This window comes from Hippocampus zosterae, chromosome 14, assembly GCF_025434085.1.
Source record: "Hippocampus zosterae strain Florida chromosome 14, ASM2543408v3, whole genome shotgun sequence".
Lineage (NCBI taxonomy): Eukaryota > Metazoa > Chordata > Actinopteri > Syngnathiformes > Syngnathidae > Hippocampus > Hippocampus zosterae.
Genome location: NC_067464.1, coordinates 10,965,154 through 10,988,749, shown reverse-complemented (window position 1 = coordinate 10,988,749; position 23,596 = coordinate 10,965,154). Strand labels below are relative to the sequence as shown.

The window sequence follows — 23,596 nt, the reverse complement described above, 5'->3', positions numbered from 1 at the left end:
TTTTACTTTATGTTAACTGTTTTGTAATGCGCTTTGTTACAGCTGCCGCTGTTGTGAAAGCGCTATATAAATCAGCATGTATTGTATTGCAATGAACAAAGGGTGTTCTTGACATGAGCACGTCAGCTACATGACCACAAGAGGGAGCCAGAGACACGCTAAATTGAGGACACAAAGCTGGACTGCGCAAGAAACAGGCAGTCACATGCAACAACCACATCTTCTACTGCAACGCCATTGCTCGTCTCTTTGTGGCCAGACACGTGTGTTTTCATCACTCAGAGTATGTTTGCTTTGGTAACATTTACTGGATCACAAACCGTACCTTTTAAGGAGCAGAATGTTCTTTCCACTAAAATGAAAAGGCCGAGGAATGCTTCTCTTATACAACAGATCAATTGAAGTTCACAGATTGCGGCTATTTTGATATTGGCATGGTTGTGCTGGTGCATCTTTTGCATGTATGAATGAGTGAGAGCGGGATAAGGAGAAGCAAGGGGGTGAAATGAGGCAAGCCAAACAAAGACACGCATGCACGCACACGACAAGCAAGTGATGCCGTAGTTTTCTCCCCCACCAGCTGAACGGTAATTGTGTGACTCAGGCTGCCCCACTGGGCAACAGATGCCACTCTGTATGCTAATAATGACAAAGGAAGGAGGCGGGACAAAAGGGACACAGTACCCTATGAGTATCTTGTTTAAATCAGCATGCAAGTCAAACATGTCCGCTTTTTATATTCCATGACTTCTGAGTTTAAATGAAATGTTAAAAAAACACATGACATACTATATCTGACATTGGTAACATGTTAAGTCAGATTTGAAATTTAATGCATTCCTAAAGTTAGTCAGACATTTAATATTCATGCCGCAAAAAATCCTGACTGAATTTCATGAAACTTTACAAAATTTGTTTAAAAAAATTACCGCTACATAACCCATTTTCATTCAAATTTGTTCGAAAAGTACACAAAACTACATAACCGATTTCTTTGTAAATTTGGGGCTTCGGCTATGTAGTATTATGTAAAAACTACATAGCCGATTCACTGAATGCATTCAGTTACATTTTTCTTTCCTTTAAGGAAAAAAAAAAGAGTAAATACCATTTAAAATTGATGTGGTTCGCGAATTGATTTATCAAACATTTTTAATATTAGACAGAGACTTTCTGATTTATTTTCTAGCCGATAGATGGAGCAAAACCTTTGTTATGTAAACCTTGGGAATGTGTGAAAAGGTGCACATAATCGGCTTAGGATAGGGATGGCAGGACATAGAGCAAGCTGTCCTATTTCTCCCATTGTGCTCTAAAGATAACGAAGAAGGAATGCACGTGTATGAGCCAGCTCTGGCGGGCCGAGAGAGAGCGAGACAGAAAGATAGAGAAACACAGGGGGTGCGGGGGACAGAGCACGTGCATAGCCGCTTGGTGCCCTTAAGAGTGCGAGCCAGGGGAGGAGTATTTCTCACCTGTGTTCTGTGCCAGATAACAGACGCCCTGGAGTGGCCCAGTTTGTTTCGACAAGGCCCTTTGTCATAGTGGATCAGGAGGAAGTCGTCCTGTTATGCGCGCACACACACACAAAACAGATTACATTGGAGCGGTCTCAAAAGGCGTGGGCAACTGTTGTTGTAATGTTAGCTGAAAAGGACCCATGTGACTCAGATGGATGTACATGTACTACTGCTACAAGGCTCAAAATAATTTGTCAGGCTAAATTTGCATCTCGTCAAAACACATTTAATAGCAAAACTCACAATCAACCACCGAGATGGTGCCAAAAAGCTTTGCTGGGCTGCACGCACGTGTGTCACTCACATCAAGAGACTGTAGTACGACATACGCGTGCACACGCACTCAGTCGAAGGAAGCTCGGTGCTAGTTAGCAATGAGTTTCGACTCGACAAGGAAGCTACAAGCCCTGCTAATTGCTAAGCTAACATATTATATGCCCCCCTCCCGCCTTGTGCTATTACATAAGATGCAGTGTTCTCCTGCTATTATCCAGTGGATTGCAGAAAAATAAACATGCAATGAAATCCTTTTCCTTGCTTTTCAAGCTGTATCTTCCTCGAGAAAACATGACTGAATTATTAGAGGGTGAGGGCCAACTCACATCAAGGGATTCCAGACAGTACCAGCAGAAGGCGTGCTTGCAGTTCTTGCACATCATCTGTGCACAGCCCTCATCCCGTTCGATGTACACTTTGCATTTCGGACAGCGTTTGATGGGGGCGTTGTCCTCGTTGTTCTTATAGAAAGAGCTGCAGCAAAAAGTGAGCATCGAGAAGGTTAATTACAAAGAAGTAGGGTTCAAGGTGGTGGGTGTTAAAGGGAACAAAGGGAAGGTGGTCAAGATGGTGGTGCTAAAGAGACAAAGCCGACGGCAGCCTTGTGGTGGGGAGCTTTTGAAGTTGATTTTTGAGTACCGTATTTTACTATTAGGCATTTCGGATTATAAGGCGGACCTTCAGTGAATGGCCCATTTTAAAAATGATTATTATTGTTTTAAAATTATTTTCATATATAGGCATTATAAGGCGCAAAGAATAGATGCAACAATGGTGGCTGCGGTTGCGCTATGGATCCACTAGATGGTGCTACGCTAATGGAAAAACAATATAATACGGCTTTAGTTATATTGAGCCTACACAACCGCTGCAGCTTTAACAAAGCTTTGTGAACTGGTCACAAACACGAACATGAAATATAAATACAAATGGCATTACAAAACAATAAATAAAAGACAAAAGTTATGAAGACTACCGATTCAACAATCCTCTTGGGATCACATCCACAAGGAGCTAAATATCCTTTGAATTCTTGCTGGACTCCTTCTTCCTTCGTATAGTCAGTAGTTAACTATGCTTTTGGTATTATCTTTGTTTCATAATGGCTGCGCAGAGCTCACAAAGTAGTGATCCGAGTGTGTGTTGGCGAATGCACACGTCAGTTAGTGTCGAGGAGAACCCTTTCAGGTTACAAATGGCTCCTGCTAATAATCACCAATAGATGGCATAGGAACACTAACAGGGAAACAACTCAATGGGGAATATAAAGAGACTAACTCCATATATAGGGCGCATCGGATTATGGGGTGCACGGTCAGCTTTTGAGAAAATTGAAGGCTTTTCCTTGTACCTTATAAAACCAAGTGACGCCCTGGAGGACAGTGTTTTTAACGAGAAGACAGATGTAAAACGGGACACCTTTTCATCATCAACAGACAGTAAAACTATTCACTCAAACGCTGCATTAAATTGTTCATGTTCTCTGAAAATGCAAGAAGGGGTTGTTCGAGTTTTTGTGTGCTCCGCATAGTTTTTATTTTTGGAGCAGTCTCTACAAAGGCCAGTCAAATAAATCTACTTTAGCAAGTTTATTTAATTGGCAGCCCTGAACATTCTTTTGCACTACTCCTGTTGCTAAACATGGGTCAGTGTGTGTACGCAGCATTTTTAGAAAGAGGACAGAATCACCCTCAGTAATTTCAATAATCCAAAGTTTGCTGGATCGGGTATAGGTTTTTCCTCACACCGAACTTAAAAGTCACGATAAAAGGTCAGGTGTGCAAAGAATAAGCTTGCTACCGACGAATGTAGTTCAAAGAGTAGACTTGTTAATCCTCTCTGCCTCCACTGTGGCCTCTGATAGAGGAAGCCTTGACAGGCCTAATGACTTTTTCCACAGTAAGAGGATATCACAGAGAAATGGGTCAGCTACGTGCGGTGCGTCTCGGGGCAGTACTCTTTTGGAACCCCTCCATGCTGAAAGTGGGCACAGTGCCGAGGTAAGACCACATTTTAGTTGCCGCATATTGTTTCAAGCCTTCTTATTAATTTAAGATGGAGTGATGGCAGAGTCAGTCAGGCAGGCTGTCAGCTTCAAACTCTGGATGCACTTCATGAATACAGCACTTTATTGACAAATGGCACGAAGGTAAGTTGGGCAGAGTACGACGCATCGATCGCTACTTGCCAATATATTCAACGTCTCATTCGAAGTGGAATGACTCATGTTGGATGGCGAGTGTAGTTTTATTGTCACTGCAATCGCAAATCGATTCAAATTTACATAATGATTTACTGATGCAACCGTTGTTTTAACAATTTAGAATTATAATGCCTTTGTAAAGTTGTGTTTGCCATCGATCATCCATTGTTCCCATGCCGTTCGCAAATTTACTTTGAACGCCCGGTTGATGCCGATGTCCAGCGGTTGGAGTTCTTCAGTCAAGCCTCCGGGAATAACGGCAAGCTCAGAGTTCATTTGCTTGACCTGGTTTTTCACCGCTGCTGTGAGATGGGCACGCATGCCAATAGCATAACCGATGGCTTGAAGTTTGAACTGAGCTTCGTAGGCATGTCTCTTTGTAGAATTTATTTTCGGGGGTTCTTAGAAACCAAAACCGAAGTTGTTTTGCTACAATGCACATAGCCACACTCTATACAGGTGTTGGTACCTGCTTCAGGCGTCCCTCTAGCGTCCACTTACACGCCCACCCTTCACTTATTGGCGGACTTCTCCCCCGCATGCCTGTCCTCTCTCATGTCTGCCTTCTCTTTCTCTCTCTCTCCATATATGTATATATATATACACGCCCACCCTTCACTGATTGGCCGACTTCTTTGCCGCATGCCTGTCCACAATCACTTCCGCCTTTTCTCTATATAAACAGCGTGTCGGCTGTCAGTCAGGTTTTGGAACTCAGCGCATATACAAGACGCTCCGCATCATAAGGCGTCCTGTCCATTTTGGAGAAAATTTAAAACTAAGATTTTTTTTATGGCGCCTTATAGTCGTGAAAATACGGTATGTAAAAAGTTCGAAGCCAAGGTCACACGTTGCTCAAGATTGTGCAGGCCTGTGACTTAAGGTGTAGGAGATAAGAAACGATACCTGTTCTCCCCTGGCAGGAAAGCGGTAATGGGAAGATTCTTCTCCAAGCAGGCCTGACCAGGGTGCCAGTTGGCTTTGCAGGTCGAACAGAATTCAAGCGTGCAAACGGCACACTGGACCAACTGGGGCTGTGCCGGTGAATCGGCCTCCTTCAGTTGGCACACAGCCTGGCAGGTCGAGGACGGGCACCACGTCCTACAAGGGTCCAACAGCACCTCTGATGGGACAAAATGAACAGGCCACCATTGAAGTGTGCCCTTTAAAAATGGATACATTTCCCAACCATAAAAAAAAAGAAATCCAAACAATTTTTAATGAATTACGAGTCCAAATGAGTACAAACGGTTAAAACGTGCCCAAGAATGGCTCAGAAGTTTATCAGTAAAGCTGTGTATTGCTGTTTTAATTTATGACCGCAATCAAAGCGAGAACTACAATTGGTAGGTAAACAGGGCTGGATTATTCATCAAAATATAGGTGGAACTTCGATTTTGGCTTGTCTCGAACTTTAAAACATTAGAATCTAAGAAAAAAAATATGCAGAACGGCACGGTACATTTACAAGTACCTGATGTGAGCAGCAGTAGTTCAAACCAAGTAAATACAAACTTTACAGCACATCATTGGTGCAACACAAAATGATACAAACAAATTACATTTAATAAAACTGTCTTCAAAAAAAAGAAACCAGTCTGCAAAATAAAAGAACATAAATTGCACTTTGTGCAGCAACAAAATAACGATCTTAAACGGTCGATGAATGATGAAGGATAACTGAGGCAAGTCATACAATGAATACCAATGTTGCAACGGTTGTTTTGGCATTGCCGTTCTCTTTGTGTGAGTCTCCTCAAAGCAATGTTTGATAAGCCGCCTGATGACGGATGCTTAGAGATGGACACAGATTTTCTTTTGTCACTCAACTCACCCTATAATGCTAAATAATGCATTTTCTTTTATTGGTTCATATATAAGAGAGTACTGTGCGTATGTACACCCCCATTCGTGTCAACATCGTTTATCATAACCATCCAAATGGGGGAAAAAAAGTATAGTATCTCCAAATGTTGGTTTACATTAAATGATGATGAGAAAATAAATATTTATACATTATATTTCGTTTTTAAACATATACTTTTTATCACTTGACATTTCATAAATCCATTAAAATTTTAGGTATGATCTACAGTAGTGCGTTTTATTTATTTAGTTATTTATTTTGTTATTTTTAGAGCAAGGTGAAGTCTAAAGCAATGCTACAACGCTGACATTCAACATCATGTGTTGTTCTCCGGTCATTGACTGGCCCCCTGATTTCCCATTTGTTAATTTCTCATGCATGTATTCCTGGAGCCAAGTACAATGTACAGTTTGCGCTGGCGTGTAGGCGGTGAACCTGCAGGTTGAGTGCCATAAAAGCATGAATGCGTTGCTTGGTTACTGTTCTCCAAAGCGGCAGAGGTCTCGGCAAATGTGGTCATTACCACGAAAGCAATTAAAGCAGTCAGCGAGAACACGGAACAAGCCATCGACTTAATCTCTTTATGTAAAATTTAGACCATTCAGCAGGTTTTTTTTGTTACATTTCATAATTCCACATGCTTCTCCATGACTACAACAAGTCAGACGGTTTCGAGGTTGCAAGGATTTCCCTAATGTGGAGAAGAAGCAATACAGCACATTGATAGTGGTGCTGATTTATGTGGCTGAAGCCCCATCTGAACTGCCTGAAGCCCTGCTGTGTATGCAACCCTGTCCACCGCGTGTGTAAATGATTGACTCAGTCTCGATACACGTGTCCAGTCTCCACGGTCGTCATCCCTTTTGTGTGTCGCTGTGCAATACAGTAGATGAGGGAGGAGCGCAGAAGGGGCTCAGAGGATGCACGTGCCTGTGAGACTGGCCATCGCTGAGCACGCCATAGCACTGCTGAGGCGCGCACAAGCTAAATAGTGACATCTTTGTCCATTTTTTTTGGTGTGGGTTTTTTTTTTTGCATTTACTCACCTCTTTCAAATTGAAGCTTCTTGTATCTCTGCATCATCTCCGTGGCCACCATGCACTCAATCTATAGGGTCAGAAGAAAAGGAAGGAATAATATTCCGTTAAATGTAAGAATTGTGCATATTTTTTTATTTATAGATGACAAAATTATACTATTGTTCTTGTTTATTTTTATTACTGAAAATCGCTTGAGAGGAAATGAGACACAGACACTAAATTTAATTCCTCAAACTATCTAAAATTACACAGACAGCACGCGGCACGGTGTTGGTATGTTGGCCTCAGAGTATAGAGGTGCAGGGTTCGATTCTTTAAGATATTCTTTATTTGCCCCGCAATGGGGAAATTACAATCAGAATTCAGAAAGGAAAAACGCTGGGTAGGGAGAGGAAAAAAAAAACCACTATCCTCTTACGAGGATAATTTAAGTCCAGGATAAACACTTCCTGTGTGGAGTTTGCATGTTCTCCCCGTGCCTGCGTGGGTTTTCTCCGGGTAATACGGTTCCCGCTCACATTCCAAAAACATGCATGGCAAGTTAATGGAACACTATAAATTGTCCCAAGGTGTAATTGTAAGTGCAAGTGTTTGTTCCTGTGCCCTGCGATTGACTGGCAACCATCTCAGGGTATACTTTCGTTTAAAAACAGCTGCTGTGAGCAGTGCTAGGAGGATGGAGAGAACAATGATTCACTTTCCGATTGACGTCCACATGAAGACAAAACAGAAGCAGCGTTTGGCACAGGTGAAAAAACAAAACAAAACAAAAAAGACTGGTGAGCCACTACTTTCCTGATTTCATGATAATTCTATACAAGTTCATGTGCAAATGTTTGTTACACATCATTGAAGAGAAAATTATTGCATTTGTTTGAGGAAAATACTGCTTACAAAACCAAATTGGGGACATATTGGCTAAATGTGATGTTTACAAGCCTAACAAACTGCAGAGCATGTGGTTATATTGGCTATGAGTCACCACAACGTTGAATGGCCGTGTCAATACCTCATTTTCCTGCAAGTGCCCTCTTTTTGGACAGGCTGAGTCTGGACAGCTAATTGCAGTTTCAAGGCCTTCTTTGATCAATAGTTCCACATACTGCTTCAGGCACTGCAGGGAAGAGACACATAATACCAGTTTGACATTCTGGGCAAATGAATGAATGCAAAACAAAAACAAACAGAAACAAATTTGTTTGCGAATAGTCTGCTAACACCAGACCAAGAGTTTTGCTCTACCTTGAGAATGAAAAGGTCTGATGACATACCATTTGGAATTAAAATCGTAATTGAAAAGATGAGCATTGAGCAGTTTTTAAATACTCTAGCACATTTTTCACACTGAATCAAATCTTGGTGTGTGACAGTGAAAAGAATTCCTGTTTGTGTGATCACAGAAACACTATTTGTGAGTTCCTAACCTTCAGAAATGGACACTGCAAAGCATTGTGAGTACATCCATAAGCCCAAAAATATTCAGGGGATCATTCTATTATCGGAGGTTAAAGTAGGCATTAGTAAAGATGCCAGCAAAATGTATGCGGACAATTGATCGTAGCTTTCTGACAATGGACAATTTATTCATAGGAAGGTGACTGGTTGCTACTCACCAGTGTACAGAAGATACATTGGCACTGTGTGATGGTGGTCATTTGCTCCACGGGGAACTCTCCAAGGCACAGTTTACATGAGACCAGGGGGTCCACGGCCAGCTCCCATGTGGGACGGTACCGTGACGCGGTCATCTTCGCCGCCACAGAGCTTGAACAGACAAAAAAAAAAGACAAAAAGACATTAGCATGAGCAAGAAATAAAAGAGCTAATGGGGTCAAATATTATTGGGAGGAAATTAAAAATTGCTTAATCCACAATATCAGCAAACAGTACCTAACTATATACAAAGGTTTATTTTTCACGCAAGAGTGTATGATGGGTAGAATTGCATGTCAATTGTTAAATGCAAGTGCCCAAACATCTTGGGTAGTATGACACATAAGCGGTTACTCTCATCTGGTGCATGACTCTTTTTGGTTGGAATGCCAGCTCTGGCTTTCGTGTCAATGTTGAGCCCTCTTTCCTTTCTTTTCCTTATGTACAACACGCGCATCTTTTCTGAGATACTGGCTCATTTGTGTAGTTCTTTGCCAATCAACTTAGGCTCTAACAGATGGCAGGCTCCTTTTTCGGATATCTATTTGAACAATAGATGCTGCATAATCGAGTTTAGAAAGTAGCATCTTAAACAAATGACAGGATTTTTGGGGAATCTCGCCAATTGTGTGGATTTACATGTGTTATTTCTTTATTTTACCACGCGTCTAGCCTTTTTCTTGCCATACCATGAACCAGAAACCTTACCTTGTGTAATATTAAACTAAGATGCTGCTGTTCCATTTGGCAATATCTTTGTACTTCAGAATTATTTTGACCTTTAAATAAATGAATAAAATAAAATAAAATGCCAACCAATACATCACCCGCCTGATTTCCGATCAGGATAATACAAACAGCTGAAAACCTGTCTAATGGGCCCTACATGTTCATGTTTTGTATTCGGTAAAAAAAAAAAAATAATAATAAAAAAATAAAATAAAGATTGAAAAAAACTCCAAATTGCCACTCCCTTCAATACTGGATGTTTGTTTATTCATTACACATCAATGCATCTCTACACCAGCAAAGTCAAAAGGTTTATTTTCATCAGGGTTGGGAAGTGGTCTCTCATGTACTGTATGTCAACACTTGTATCAAGCTCTGGCCTTGCTGCTTAGCAACTGACTGAAGGATAATTAGAGGGATCACGGAGGAGAGTCAAAAACCCACTTGACATTATAGTTTGTTTTAGCTGAAAACAGTGTCATGCTTTTCTGGCACATGCTACAAAATGATCTATTTTAGTTTTCATGATCCTTATTATTTTATTTGGTTTCATCTTAATTTAGCAGCAAAGTAGAACTTCGGCGCTATAGTTGAGCTAAATGAGACATAAAATGCTCCAAATATAAACTAGATACTCAGTAGAGCATCGGTTATATATTTCACGAAGACTTTTTGTTTGAATAACAATCATGTTCAAAAACACTCTGAGATCGGAGAATGTTGTTTCTTTGTAAAGTCTTAAGTATTGTTCTAATTTTCTGGGATAGTGATTTTTTTAAATTAGATTTCAGATATAATCATCAAAATTAAGATGAATTAGCACTTGAAATGTATCACTCACACAGACTGAATGAACATATGGATTGCACAAGTAACACTTTTTGAATAGTATTACTGAAATAAATCAACTTTTTCATGAGACTGAAATCATCAGTATTCCTCGATCAATTACCGTATTTTCTGCACTATCGAGCACTTTGGAGTATCATGCGCACCTTCAATGAATGACCTGTTTTAAAACTTGTTTCATATCCAGCAAAGAGTGCAAAGCATTATAAGGCGTATAGAATAGAAGCTACAATAGAAGCTGGGATTGCGTTATGCATCCATGAGATGGAGCTAAGCTAAAGGGAATACAATACAGTATAGTTTGATTTGTATATAGCTTTCACAGCCGCTGCAGCTGTTACAAAGCGCTTTACAAAACATTTACAATACATCCAAGAAATCAGAATATTGATCTATATTTTAGGCGCATCGGATTATGGGGTGCACTGTAGGCTTTTGAGAAAATTGAATGCTTTTATGTGCGCCTTATAGTGCGTAAAATACGGTAGTTGATTATCAAGCCCATCCCTAATTTTAACTATAGCAGGGGAACAAATCAAATTCGATCGGTACCCTGACCAAAATACAACGGCTGCTTTCTTCGCTCAACTTAGCAAAAAGATTGGCTTATCGGCTTTTGAGTTGTCCAGGTTGCCTTCTGTAAACACGTGGCCGTATGAAAACATGTCCACATTTGTGCCATACCCACCCACCATGGATTCACCTGATGACTTGAAAAGGTGATACCTGTCAAGACACTTAAAGGGGAAGTATACCCAAACAAATTAATTCAATGTGATCTAATTTTCTTCATTACGCCTTCCATTAAATTATTTTAATCAAATCTATGTGGGAGGAGGAGGAGGAAAAGTGGAAGGACAAATGAGCACCTCATCTCTGACTCACTGAAATCACAAGGCATCCATCCATCTATTCTGCATCCATCACATTAACCGGAAAGCACTGAGCAGAAACGACTCTCCATTATGCAGACACTGAACTCGTAAACCGAGGCTTAAATAGCAATTTGTTATCGAGTGCTGAGCCACTACATGTGAGTGAGTGGCTTCTGTGGTTTGAAAACACACAGAACACGGCAAGATCATTGTTTAAAAACTGAGAGAATTTCCAATGCTAAGAGGAAAATAAAAGAATTTACAAAGTGGTATTATTTTAGACAGCTGGAAATATGAAATTACTGAAGATGTAAACAGAAAGGAAGCCAGGAGACGTTCTGAGTAGTCCCTATAGGATTGGATCAATTTGTTTATACGGATACACTGAAGACTATTCTCATGGTTTTTTTAAACTTTCAAAAGATGCCCACTTTTAAACTATAAAAAAGAGAATGCTTGTTTCAGTTGTGTTTCGATCATAAGAATATATTGTTCTTGTTTCGCTGACAGACTGAGAAATTCTCCGTTTGTGGTTTTTGAAAATAAATAGACAAAAGTTTAATAATTTTGAGTTCAAGTGGACATGACAGCCAAAATTCTTTAAAAACAGCTGACTACACATTTTCATGTTCTCTGCAATCATTCCGTTTGAGCACGAATTTCTCAGAGAAGCAAGACGGTATCAGATGAGCAATATGGACCCTACCAGCTTTCCAAAGGGTGAAACAGTGTCTGCCATTTAAGCGTCAAAATGATTTAATGTGGCTGCAGAGATTACATGGTTTAATCCCCCTTTTTTGTACATCACCAATGCTTCTCAAGACACAAGACTTAATGACTGGGTTATGCGACATCACTCAATACTGTTGTACCACAAATCTCACAAATGTATACCTGTATAAATGGGCATTTCAATAACAGCAGTGCCAAGAGAATAACATTTTATTATTTACTTGCCCAAAATGTATAGCAGACCAATTTGGATGTACAAAATGGAAGACATTTTTTTTAAAAACGGTCAGGATGTACTGAGGAGACGAGAGCGACAAGAACACGACTAATAATTCGATTCAGAGAGAAAGAGTGGTGCAGTGCAATTCCAGTGCTGCATTATTAACGAGATGGTTCATTATCCCTGGCATTTTCAAAGCATGTGCGCTTGCTCTCTGCGCATTTCCAAACAGAGCCACACACTCTTGGAATAGGCAATTGACAAAGGTATATTTCCTTGATTGGCTTTGTTGTTGTTGTTGTTATTTTTTTTTTAACTGATACTTTTTAAGCTTTTGAGCTTTAATAGTAATTAGTAGCAGGAACAAACAATTAAGAGACTGTGGCCTAACTTTGTTCAAACAAATGACCAATTGACTCAGTGACTCTTTCACCAATTGACTCTTTCAATAGTATTATATTATGCCCATTAACCCAATTATACACCTTTGGATGGATACGCGGTGAAGCATAAAAGGAGCGCCCTGTCTTTGACGTGCTATGGCTCTGGTGTTAGCCAGCTGCGACCCTCAGCATCGCACTCAAGTCCCAAACAGGCAGGTGAAACATGAGTGGACTATCACTACTGGCACGACTGGCAACATTCAGCCTGCCCAAGACATAAATTAGTCCTAAAATACTGTACTTACATTGTAGGAACACTGAATAAATAGTCATGCTTTTATTTTATCTTGAATAATTTCATAAATGTTTTCTTCTTCTAAATACATTTATATCAATATAAATTAATGAATAAAAAATATCAATATTGACAGATATGAAATATCATCCATCCATCCATCCATCTTATACCGCTTATCCGGGGCCGGGTCGCGGGGGCAACAGCTTTAGCAGGGAAGCCCAGACGTCCCTCTCCCTAGCTACTTCTTCCAGCTCTCCCCGGGGGATCCCGAGACGTTCCCAGGCCAGCTGGGTGACATAGTCTCTCCAGCGTGTCCTGGGTCTTCCTCGGGGTCTCCTCCCGGTGGGACATGCCCGGAACACCTCACCAGGGAGGCGCTCAGGAGGCATCCGAATCAGATGCCCAAGCCACCTCATCTGGCTCCTCTCGATGTGGAGGAGAAGCGGCTCGACTCTGAGCCCCTCCCGGATGACCGAGCTTCTCACCTTATCTCTAAGGGAGATTGGATTGGCGGACCGGGGTGGTAGTCCCTCTTTTTAAAAAGGGGGACCGGAGGGTGTGTTCCAACTACAGAGGGATGACACTCCTCAGCCTCCCTGGCAAGGTCTATTCAGGGGTGCTGGAGGTGTCAGATATGAAATACTTTTATTATAAACATTTTTCAGCCATGTGGCCCAGCTCTGCTTAGCAAATTATACTTTAAAAAGGCATTTCTTTAATCTTTATATTGACCAGATTGACTTTCTCGTAGTTTAATTTACCTCTTATTATAAGATTAAACATTATACGTTCATATCAAATCACCTAAATTAAGCGGCACAGTGATCGACTGGTTAGCACGTACGCCTCACAGTGCAGAGGTGAAGGGTTTGTGTGGAGTTTGCATATTCTCCCCAGGCCTGCGGGGGTTTTCTCCAGGTACTCCGGTTTCCTCCCACATTCCAAAAACATGAACATTGAACACTCCAAATTGTCCCTAGGTTTGAGTGTGACCATGGATGGTCGTTTGTCTTTGTGTGCCCTGCGATTGGCTGGCAACCGGTTCAGGGTGTCCCCCGCCTACTGCCCGAAGACGGCAGGGTTAGGCACCAGCACGCCCGCGACCCTTGTGAGGATAAAGCGGATCGGAAAAATGAATGGATGTATGGATTTTCAATATTGATCAATATGAACTACTGTATATTGTGATAGATTTTCAGCCATATTCCCCAGGCTTAATCAGGATGCACATTATCAATTCTACGTTCTTTTTCATGATTACATAAAAGCATTTCATTGATGTTTTTCAATCACATTTCAAGTCATTTGTGACATTTTTCCCAATGATCAAGTAGCGAGTGATTCAGCTGCAAGGGATTTAAATACAAGCAAGCCAGTGTCTGCAGTGTTGTGAATCGGGTTGAACATGCATTCAGTCTGTCGGGAATCCATTCATTGTTTGGCTGATTGGGGAAGCATTCATGTGACTCGACAAAGCCGCACAAATGGATAACAACCTATTGCATAATAAGAGTCATGATGAAGCAAGTGATAATGTCTCTTGGAAGCAACAGGAAAAAGCAACATTCCCATTCATTTATTTCATGTTCCAATGATAGCCTCCACATTAAAGTTTGTAGGTCGGGCATTGAGTCTCAAAAATCAATTGGGACTGGGATGAACGTTCCAATTGTGCTGCAACTGTTCATAATTTTCAATTCCGATTCCTTGTTTCTGTGCCTCCTGCCGGCCCAAAGAATTTGCTGTCACCGACAAAGAACAACACATGCCCATCATAAAGACTGTGAAAATGCCCTATAGGTGTTACCCCACCATTATCATAATCGAGCGAAGGGAAAACCAACATTGTGGAATCATCCAAGTGACTATTTTAAGCATGTGGATTAATTAGCAGTGGCTAGACTGCAGTAGCAGATGATACAACGAATGCCGTAACCTACTAGGAGGTTGCACACAAAAATGCACTGCGCTGATCACCCATGCAAGACCTTATTTTTGGACATGAAAGATGGCAAGTGACAGTGGTTGCGGATGGTCTCAGTCTGCCGTCGTAGGTGTCGCCCCCAAGGAGGGGCCAACGTCATAGGTGTCGCCCCCAAGGAAGGGCGACACCTATGACGTTGACCATAAAGGGCGATAGCCCTTGCTTGTCCATGCCCCGCCCCCTCTCTTTGAATTACATAATCACCCCCATATAGATTTTGGCATCCCAAGTAGTGAGACAGATACCAATTTCACACGTCTGAATGGAGCAACCAACATTGGTGAGGCGATGCTTTTGTTGTTGTTGTTGTTTTTATCTTGTTTTTTTTGTTTTATTTACTTTGGCAGCACACTACAGTAAATGTCCCATGGGAATAGTGGTGGCATAATACAATGCATTTCACGGTACCTTTCAATGACAATTTCCATCACATATTGCAAAAGAACTCATGTAAGATGTCGTTGCTCGTAGCAAAGTCAACTGTGCAATGGATCCTGTAGTCGCAGCGAGCGTTTGAGGTGTTAAAAAAAAGGGAGTTTTTTCATTACAGCAGCCATTCCCAAACATGAGGCCACGCACACACTTTGCCTTTCTGACACAGCTGACATGACTCATCTCCTCTGCATCCATTATAACACTCAACAAAACCCATTTATTGCCAACATTACCTCAGGAATACATGATAAATATTCTGTCTTTGTATTAACCCAAAACATCAGTGAGGTTACTGCAAAGGGAGTCATTTCTCTTGATAAACATGCCCAAACGCAAATCCGCTGAATTAATGCTCCCGGCCTTTTAAGCCTCAACAGGAATTTAGGGATGTCCAACAAACACCTCGTAGGTTGTGCCCTACCATCATCCTTTAATTCGCGACAGGTATCACACTGACTTTAATACCCTATATGAGTGGGATTTCAGCTTGTTAATGTTCAGACACAAAAAAAGAGCTGTATCCTAATGATATTACGGTTCTCCAAAGTCGCTGTTGCAGGAATACATAGCTATTGATGATTATGGACCTGTTCTTCCATTAGGCGTACTGGTGAGGGTACCACAACAACATCAGTGCAGTCTTTGATCTGACCCATGATCAGCTTCTCAAAGTACTTCATGACAAAGCAGCCTTCAGGGAAGTTGGGAAAGAGGTGTTGAAAAAAAATTGTTAGCACCTCGGTCAGATGGTGGCCACAATTCCTCAGTAACCTGCCGTAGAATATTGACAGGGCCAGCAGATTAATCCTTGCCATGGTTCTCCTCACTTCTGCTGGGGATAAAATGAGGGGGCGTGTCATCTGCATGGTGAGGTGTGACGTTTGGGGTGTTGTCATTGGGGTCCTCAAAGTGGATTACTCAAACGCTTTACAATTTTGCAGATACAATGACAGTGTATCCCGAGGACTCAGCCTCGCCCACGCACAGCTCATATTTGACTGTTGATGATGTAGAGGTCAGATGATGACGATGATGCATCATCTGTGCATCAATACCACAAAAATGTTAGATATGGGCCATAAAAAGATATAATAATAAAAAAAGGCCTGCGGTGCAAATATAAACTTCCAAAATGGAAGGCATTTTTAGGAATTGTGTTGGCTGGCTATGGCATCCACAACACACCAATGTCGTTCCCGGACCTCAACCATGAATTATTAAAGAGATATTACGTAGACCTTCTCAAATGAACTCAAAAGGACTGCTGTAACTCCAACAGTGACAATGATGTTTTTATTTCAAAGATGGAGCGAGACGCCTGGACAAAGACACACTTTGAGCCGAATGAATGCAGCAGCCTATTTCACAAACGGTCAACTGACATTTCGAAGATTTACTTATTACCACCATTACATAACTAACAGAGGCAAGACAAATGAGGGATTGGCGTGAAGAATGCTAGGAATCTTGTCAGTCACTCAATATGTGCAATTGTATGCAGAATTTCTACCCAATTCCATTTTTTTAAAAGAGCTAATTGTAATGGTGTGTTACACCATTACAATTAACGTTTGATATTTGGGTCTCAAAAAAGTTTGGGTTTTTGTTGGAAAAATCATGAGTGCAAATACTGAAAATAACCATTCATGCTTGTTTAATGTTCCGAAATGACAATGGTGGGTACAAGGATGCCACTGGGTTTGTGTTTCTCACGTTATTGACTGCGGGAAAGAAAAAAAAAAGTTCCTGTATTTCTTTACCTGCTTTTGTTTGACATCAATGTCTGTGTATGTGCTTTATTTATTTATTGAAAGTGTTTAATTCATTGTTACAATTGGTATTATAATGTCTTTTTTCTGTGCTCTTGGGAGGCGGTGAGGGGAAGGGGGCACATGGGGAGGGTGTGGAGACATAAAAGGAGTTAAGTTCATTGATGTGTGCGTTTGCTGTTGTTTTTGTGTTTATATAACTGAAAATCTGTTAAAGACTGGGCGGGTGGGGGGAGACAGTAAAAGGCACCACCAGAATCTTAAATCCAGTAAATTTAAACCCACACATATGGCAAGAAAAGATACACGTGCACATCTATCAAAGACCTGCCACCTCATTTTAAGTCTATTTTTGTTGTTGTTTTGTTTTAAATGGAGTATTATCTTGGTACTTATCACCTGCTTGATTGTAACGCAAATCGAGAATGGTGTTCCCATTGCATGAGGAAATGTACTCACATCCTGCTGACTTTGTTTTTACAAACACAAAGGACAGAAGAAAGGAGAGGAAACAACTGTGAAAGGCTGACGTCTGTGTGGCCAACCCCCCCCCCCCCAAAAAAAAAGTGAAACCCATGATCCCCTTATTCAAAATTGTAGCAGCGCGTAGGGCTGTTATTACCTTCACTTAGAAAGGGTTTTCGTCCTCGTTCGGTGGCTCGCAAGATGCCGCAAAACCCACTGAATAAAATTCCACACAAAGTTGAAGCGAGGTGTGGAACAGGTTCCTGGGAACAAACTGGTGAAAATGGTTGCACATCCAGTTGTTATTTTGATACTTTGAAATGTGGCCATACTGTATAAAGCATTAAGTCAATGTTGATTTGCGTAGGTTACTGAGTGAGGGGGGGTCAGGGGGAATGTGATTCTTCGTTGTATTTGTGACTTTTAAAGCCGACGACAAAAACAAGGATGTAGATTCCCTTTAATAACAACTGCAGCGAATATGGTTAAGAGATCCCACCGAGGAAAACAACAGGGGAGTTTGTTATCAGGATCACCGACCCAAAGTTTGCTGGGATAACCTGATAAAGCTGCAGTCTCTAATCCTTCTTTAGTCTTAGGTATTTTTCAGAGATTAGCAGAGTGCACTCCCTTCCCTTCTAACATCAGAAGGAATGCCGATGAAACTTTGCGGCGGATATTTTACCATGCGATCGACAAAATAAGATGCTTAGCATCTCGCATCAGTTATACTGTCTTTTTTTTTAATTGCTCTTTTCCATCAACTAAATTCGGACATCTAAAGATGAACCTGAATTCTTCTCCCCCCCCCCCCCCCCCCACCCTCCAATATAATGTTGCATACAGTGAGTTGGGTATTTGAGGTACAGTGCACTCCGCTTAATAGAACACCGGTTAATAGAGTAATCCGCTTAATAGAGCAAAAGGCTCTGGAACGGATTTGCCTAATGCAATTTCCTATAAAGATACTCCGCTTAGTAGAACAGATCTCCGCTTAATAGAACAGGCCGTAAGCAATGAACATTGTAAACTAGTGGTTTTCGAAGTGTAGCTATCGCGATACTGTACCACTATCGCGAGAAAACGCGGTAGTTCTAGCCGTATACAGTAACAGGTAGCACGCGTCACTCCACGCACGTCACAATGGCTTCAACTTCATTCAAGAGACGAGGGCTATCACCTGCGGATAAGAAGGACATACTCAGACGATACGATGCATTGCCGGATTCTCAGAAGGTACGCCCGCGGTTTCCAGGACTTCCCTCTTATCCAGCGCATTGAGAGGGAAGTCAACCGCAAAATTACGGACTCCTGTTTCCAGACAAAAGTAACGAAATTTTTCTCGTGATTTGAGATGTTTGACTGAAGTTGATTAAAGTTGTTGTTTTGTTGTTTGATTAAAGATATGGACGTCCACAGTCGAAATATCTCTTCTAACTCGTCAGCAGGGGTTTTTCTGCGTGCATAACTTCGTCGTCGACGTGTCTGAAGGTGTACCTAATAAAGTGTCTCCGGTTAGTAGAAACTCCGCTTAGTAGAACAGAAGCGCTTCGGCCCAATGGTGTTCTATTAAGCGGAGTGCTCTGTACTGTTGAGAGCACGCTTTGTTTGTCGTTGTTGTTTAGATTAACTTCTATTTACACTTGTATGACCATTATCTTGTTGAAATGTTACATAAAACATTCGTGGTAGAGTAAATAGAGGTTTTATAATGGCTAAAGGTCATCCACTGGAATGAAATGTCTATTTTTTAATGAAAAAAAGAATATCTTCACAATGTAAACTAATCCGAAGGTCACCAGCCAAACGTATTTGACTTTAGAAGTTGAACGGAGAAGCAAGCACAATTCATAACATGAATTTATTAGATAAGCAGTGATTCAAATATGCCAAACCCTGAATGTTATCGGCTTGTGCTGGGTTGCACCAACTCCTACCCGCTGACACGCCCAGATTTATGCCCACCGCTTGACTCATCTATTTCTACTGTGGTTACTCATTGCCAAATGACGCCAGACCAAGTCTGGACACCCTCGTGTGACGTGTAGGCGGCAGATTTCAGTGATAGAGACACACATTGTCAGAGCAACGGGCTGGCATATTCCCAGTTAAGATGTGTGAACACAAGACCCAGTTTGTTGTTGAACTGAGCCGAACTTGGCCAAGGCAAAATATTTATATTTATCTTCATCTGAAATATCTCTGTCATTCCGTTCCAAATTAATTGCAAAGAATTTCTGGCACAAGGAAGGGAACTGGAACATGCAAATCATGTTTAGAACAACTTTTTTTTTTTGGGGGGGGGGGTTCCTGCTCTGTCGTGAAAAACTCAATGTCACCTGGATTAAAAATAGCGCCCTCATAAACCAGTAGGGGGACGCAGAGGCATGACAGCAGTGTTACGCTAAACAGGGTGTCATAGCACATTACTGTGCCGTGAAATAACCATGAAATTACACAATTAATGTAAATTTATTATTCAATTATTATTTATTCATCCAAAATTCGGCTGCCCTGTCGGCGAGTGGTTAATATATCTGCCTCACAATTCAGGGGCAATGGGTTCGAAACCTCCTGTGTGGAGTTAGCATGTTCTCCCCATGCTTGAACGAGTTCTCTCTGCATACAGTGGAGCCCCGCTATTCGCGGGGGGACTGAGCCAGGTCACCAAGTGGTAAATAATACTCTCTTAGCAAAAAACGTGGTGTAATATCCTCAGGGGAAGTTGCCGCTCACTCGTTTACATTTAGGCCCCGCCCCAATGCAGTCTCCAGTGAAAAAATATTTTGTTTCCATTCCAAAAGCAACACAAACAATACCATTAGCATTGTTATGCTCCAATATTCAACGCATTTCAGGCAACCAAGGATTTCCCAGTGACGTAAGTAGTGATGGCAAAACTGCGTGGCAGAACTTGCTTTCAGGGGACTGCAGCTTCCAAGTACCGGTACATAAAATTAAAAGGAGAAAAAAGATCTGTTAAAGAAAGCGATCCCATGCATCCATCCATTCCCACTTCAAACCTTGAAAAGATTACATGGCAAAAATATAATTATATATATTGTAATTCATTCATTCATTCATCTTCCTAACCGCTTGATCCTCACTAGGGTCGCGGGGGGTGCTGGAGCCTATCCCAGCTGTCTCCGGGCAGTAGGCGGGGGACACCCTGAATCGGTTGCCAGCCAATCGCAGGGCACACAGAGACGAACAACCATTCGCACTCACACTCACACCTAGGGACAATTTAGAGTGTTCAATCAGCCTGCCACGCATGTTTTTGGAATGTGAGAGGAAACCGGAGCACCCGGAGAAAACCCACGCAGGCCTGGGGAGAACATGCAAACTCCACACAGGGAGGCCGGAGCTGGAATCGAACCCGGTACCTCTGCACTGTGAAGCCGACGTGCTAACCACTGGACTACCGGGCCGCCCTATATTGTAATTATATATTGTAATTATAATTATATAAAATATATTGATTCATTAATTAGAGGTGGCTTAATTCAGTTTGGAGACAGAGAGTGAACTACTTTCGCAAAGCTGACGTTATATTTAATCTATTTGGGAACAAGCCGCTTCGCTGTCCTCATGTCAGCTCTGTCATGCTGTGAGTGGTCGATATTTTCGTACCCCAGACAGGATATGCTCCAAAATATCGGGTAGCTACACTGATGTTGCCTAGGTCGGACTGTAAAACATCAACAACATATAAACAACCGCTACAATGAGCAGCCGGTCATAAGTCACCAACGTTTGGCCAACAAAATGAGAGCATCACTTACAATTGTGTAGATTTTAAAACACTCTTTTAGATGTGTCAGTATTTCAGAAAATCCGACAAAGACACATTCATTAGCACGGCCAAGCAAACATTTATTAGCATGCTAACTTTCCCAGGAAGGGGACCAGGTTTGTTCATGAAAAAAAGTATCCAAAAAAAAACAAATTCTCAGTCAAACTGAAAAATAAAGTTACTTTATCATATACAGTGTGTTACCGTAACACTATCTATTCCGATTCATTCATTGTATTGTTACCATGTGTCTTCCCTTCGGACTCGCATACAGTCATCCAGTTTTCCAAGCATCACAATCTTCCTCGAATCTTAAGTAAACTCGCCTTTCCTGTGGGAGTGAGTCGATAGTCACCGGGTGTTTCTGTTTTGTGTGGGCCATCTTTTTTACTTATTGGCAACAGAGTGGGGCTTGGTGCATTCAATTCCCAGTTTCAAGAACACTTTCTCCACAACAGAAGTTGCCAACATGACGAAGGTGTGGCTGAACAAAATATCCGATATAAATGTGCTTTTCAGTCATCAGCCCATAACAAAATGGCTGAAAAAATGAACCTTTAGAGAAAATCAATGGCACAAAATATGGGAGGATTATATAACATCATGTCAGCGTGGGTGGACCTCTGGGTGCTGTCAAAAATATATTGCAGCGGTGTTGATTTACATCATCTTGGCTTTAGCTCTCTACGCACAAACAGACAACAATGATAAATTTGAGCATTTTCCCTCCCCGACATCATTCAGCGAAGGCCTGATTTTTAGGTGTCTGAAAGATTATGCTGAGCAGTTACCCCATGGTGTTGTCACACGTGTGCATTACTTCTGCTCAGGTGACAAACAATGAGTTTGGCCAAGCCGCAGACACTGTGACATGAAACGGAATGATGACCAATTAGGACGAGACCTGAAGCTCGTGCTGTTGCTGGGCTCCAAGAACTGGGCAAAGTTTGAGCGTTGCCTTGCGATTAATTTGCAAAATCCAATTCCCAATCTCCAGAATATTATCCTGAGTGATTATCAAAATGGCATGGGCTGACAATAAAGACTGTTGAACTTGTCCAATATTTCCACTCGCTATATACAAACAAGGCACAGATTCTCCGACTGCGAAGTGAGACAGAACGAGGACCAATTAGAAGTTTTGTGTTGTTGATGGACACAGTGGAGCAACTGGTCTCATTGAGTGTTTGTCTTTAACTCTTTCACCGCAAAACCTCAAAATCTCAAGGAGAATAGTTTACAACTAGTTATCAAAGAAAAACTTTTGGCCTAGCTACCTACGACTTTTCCTTTGTTGCATTTGGGTGCCCTGTCGCACGTGTTGCCTTTCACAGGTAATTCTTGGCAAGACGAGTCATCTGATTTGGTGGAAGACTCTTCTCCTTAGAAGTGTGGTGTGAGGGTTTGTGGATATGTCATTATATGTGGGTTGTGGCGTGTTGGCCTTCTCAATTACATGACCACACACAGAAAGCACACGCAGAGATTCCTCCTTGACCTTCACCACGATTTGGTTCAGATTATGTATCGTCACGCTTTAAGAAAACAAAACTAGAACACAACAAAATGAGGCCTTATTCATGTGAACACACATCCCGGGCCAGTAGAATGTGAAACTGTCAATTTTTTTTCCCCCACTAGCCTGTCTATAATGTGAGTGCACCCTGAATGGGCAAGCTGGTAATTAAAAATGGAAATGACAGCTAAACGTTTGATGTGAAGCTCTGCTCACGAATACATGTGGCAGACTCTAAAAAAGATCTGAGTTCATTGTTGCGGATATGAAGGGGGGTGAGGGGATGAAAACATTGCGGTTCTATACGCGCCACACGAGTGTGAGGCAAGTACACCTTACCTGGCTCCCTGGGATGACGCCGTCGTGATGGTGTGAAATCTCAACAGGCGGAGGAGCAGGGGGACGTGGAGATGATCTCCTCAATTGGATTTCGAAGGGGGGAAAAAGACGTCCAGCCAACCGAGTAAGATGGGGGTTTGTGGGGTTATTTCAGGCGGGCTGATGCCCATCCACGGTCCTTGTGTGAGATGTTGAGGAACATCGGTATCAGAAAACAGTCGCCTCCAAACTGACAAAACAGCTCCTTAATATATCGTCGCCCCTTGCAGATACGTACGATGCCTGTTAATAGTGATTTTCTTGAGAGTCAGGTTGTTTGTTAAAAACAACAACGGCGGCAGTGGCAGCGTTCGTCTCTCGGTTCCGTCAAGTGTGCGCAATGTTCGCCAATGTCTGCAACATGCAAACGTCCGACCTAGTGCTTTAAAAAAAAACGAAGGAAGAAACGGAGATAGGAGACGGTGCTTTTACCTCTAACCGTCGCTTGCTACTGCCAACCTCAATAGGAAATGTGCCCACTGCTGGGACGCCATAGTCGGTGTGCAGAAGAGGTTTCCTGTTTGCTGCTTGCTGAGAGGACGCTTAGAACAAACCCTTGGCAGCTATTTTTAAATCAGCCACACCGCCCCCTGCAGGTCCAAATGTGG

At 41.8% G+C, this 23,596-nt stretch overlaps 1 protein-coding gene across 2 annotated transcripts in view; it reads right to left on the bottom strand.

The window, feature by feature from the left end:
- The window catches only part of rnf144aa (ring finger protein 144aa), a 29,403-nt gene extending 5,827 nt beyond the window's left edge, over positions 1–23,576 (bottom strand). The window contains exons 1-9 of one of the 2 annotated variants that reach the window (XM_052086226.1): positions 23,421–23,576; positions 23,227–23,342; positions 22,950–23,127; positions 8,520–8,670; positions 7,916–8,020; positions 6,913–6,973; positions 4,906–5,122; positions 2,123–2,270; positions 1,476–1,565 (exon numbers count right to left, since the gene is read on the bottom strand). In XM_052086226.1, coding sequence (XP_051942186.1) covers positions 1,476–1,565; positions 2,123–2,270; positions 4,906–5,122; positions 6,913–6,973; positions 7,916–8,020; positions 8,520–8,654 — 756 coding nt within the window. In that variant the 5' untranslated portion in view covers positions 8,655–8,670; positions 22,950–23,127; positions 23,227–23,342; positions 23,421–23,576. Of the gene's footprint in view, positions 1–1,475; positions 1,566–2,122; positions 2,271–4,905; positions 5,123–6,912; positions 6,974–7,915; positions 8,021–8,519; positions 8,671–22,949; positions 23,128–23,226 lie in introns of both variants that reach the window. The other variant, XM_052086225.1, reaches the window with a different exon arrangement.
- Positions 23,577–23,596: the final 20 nt, after the last annotated feature.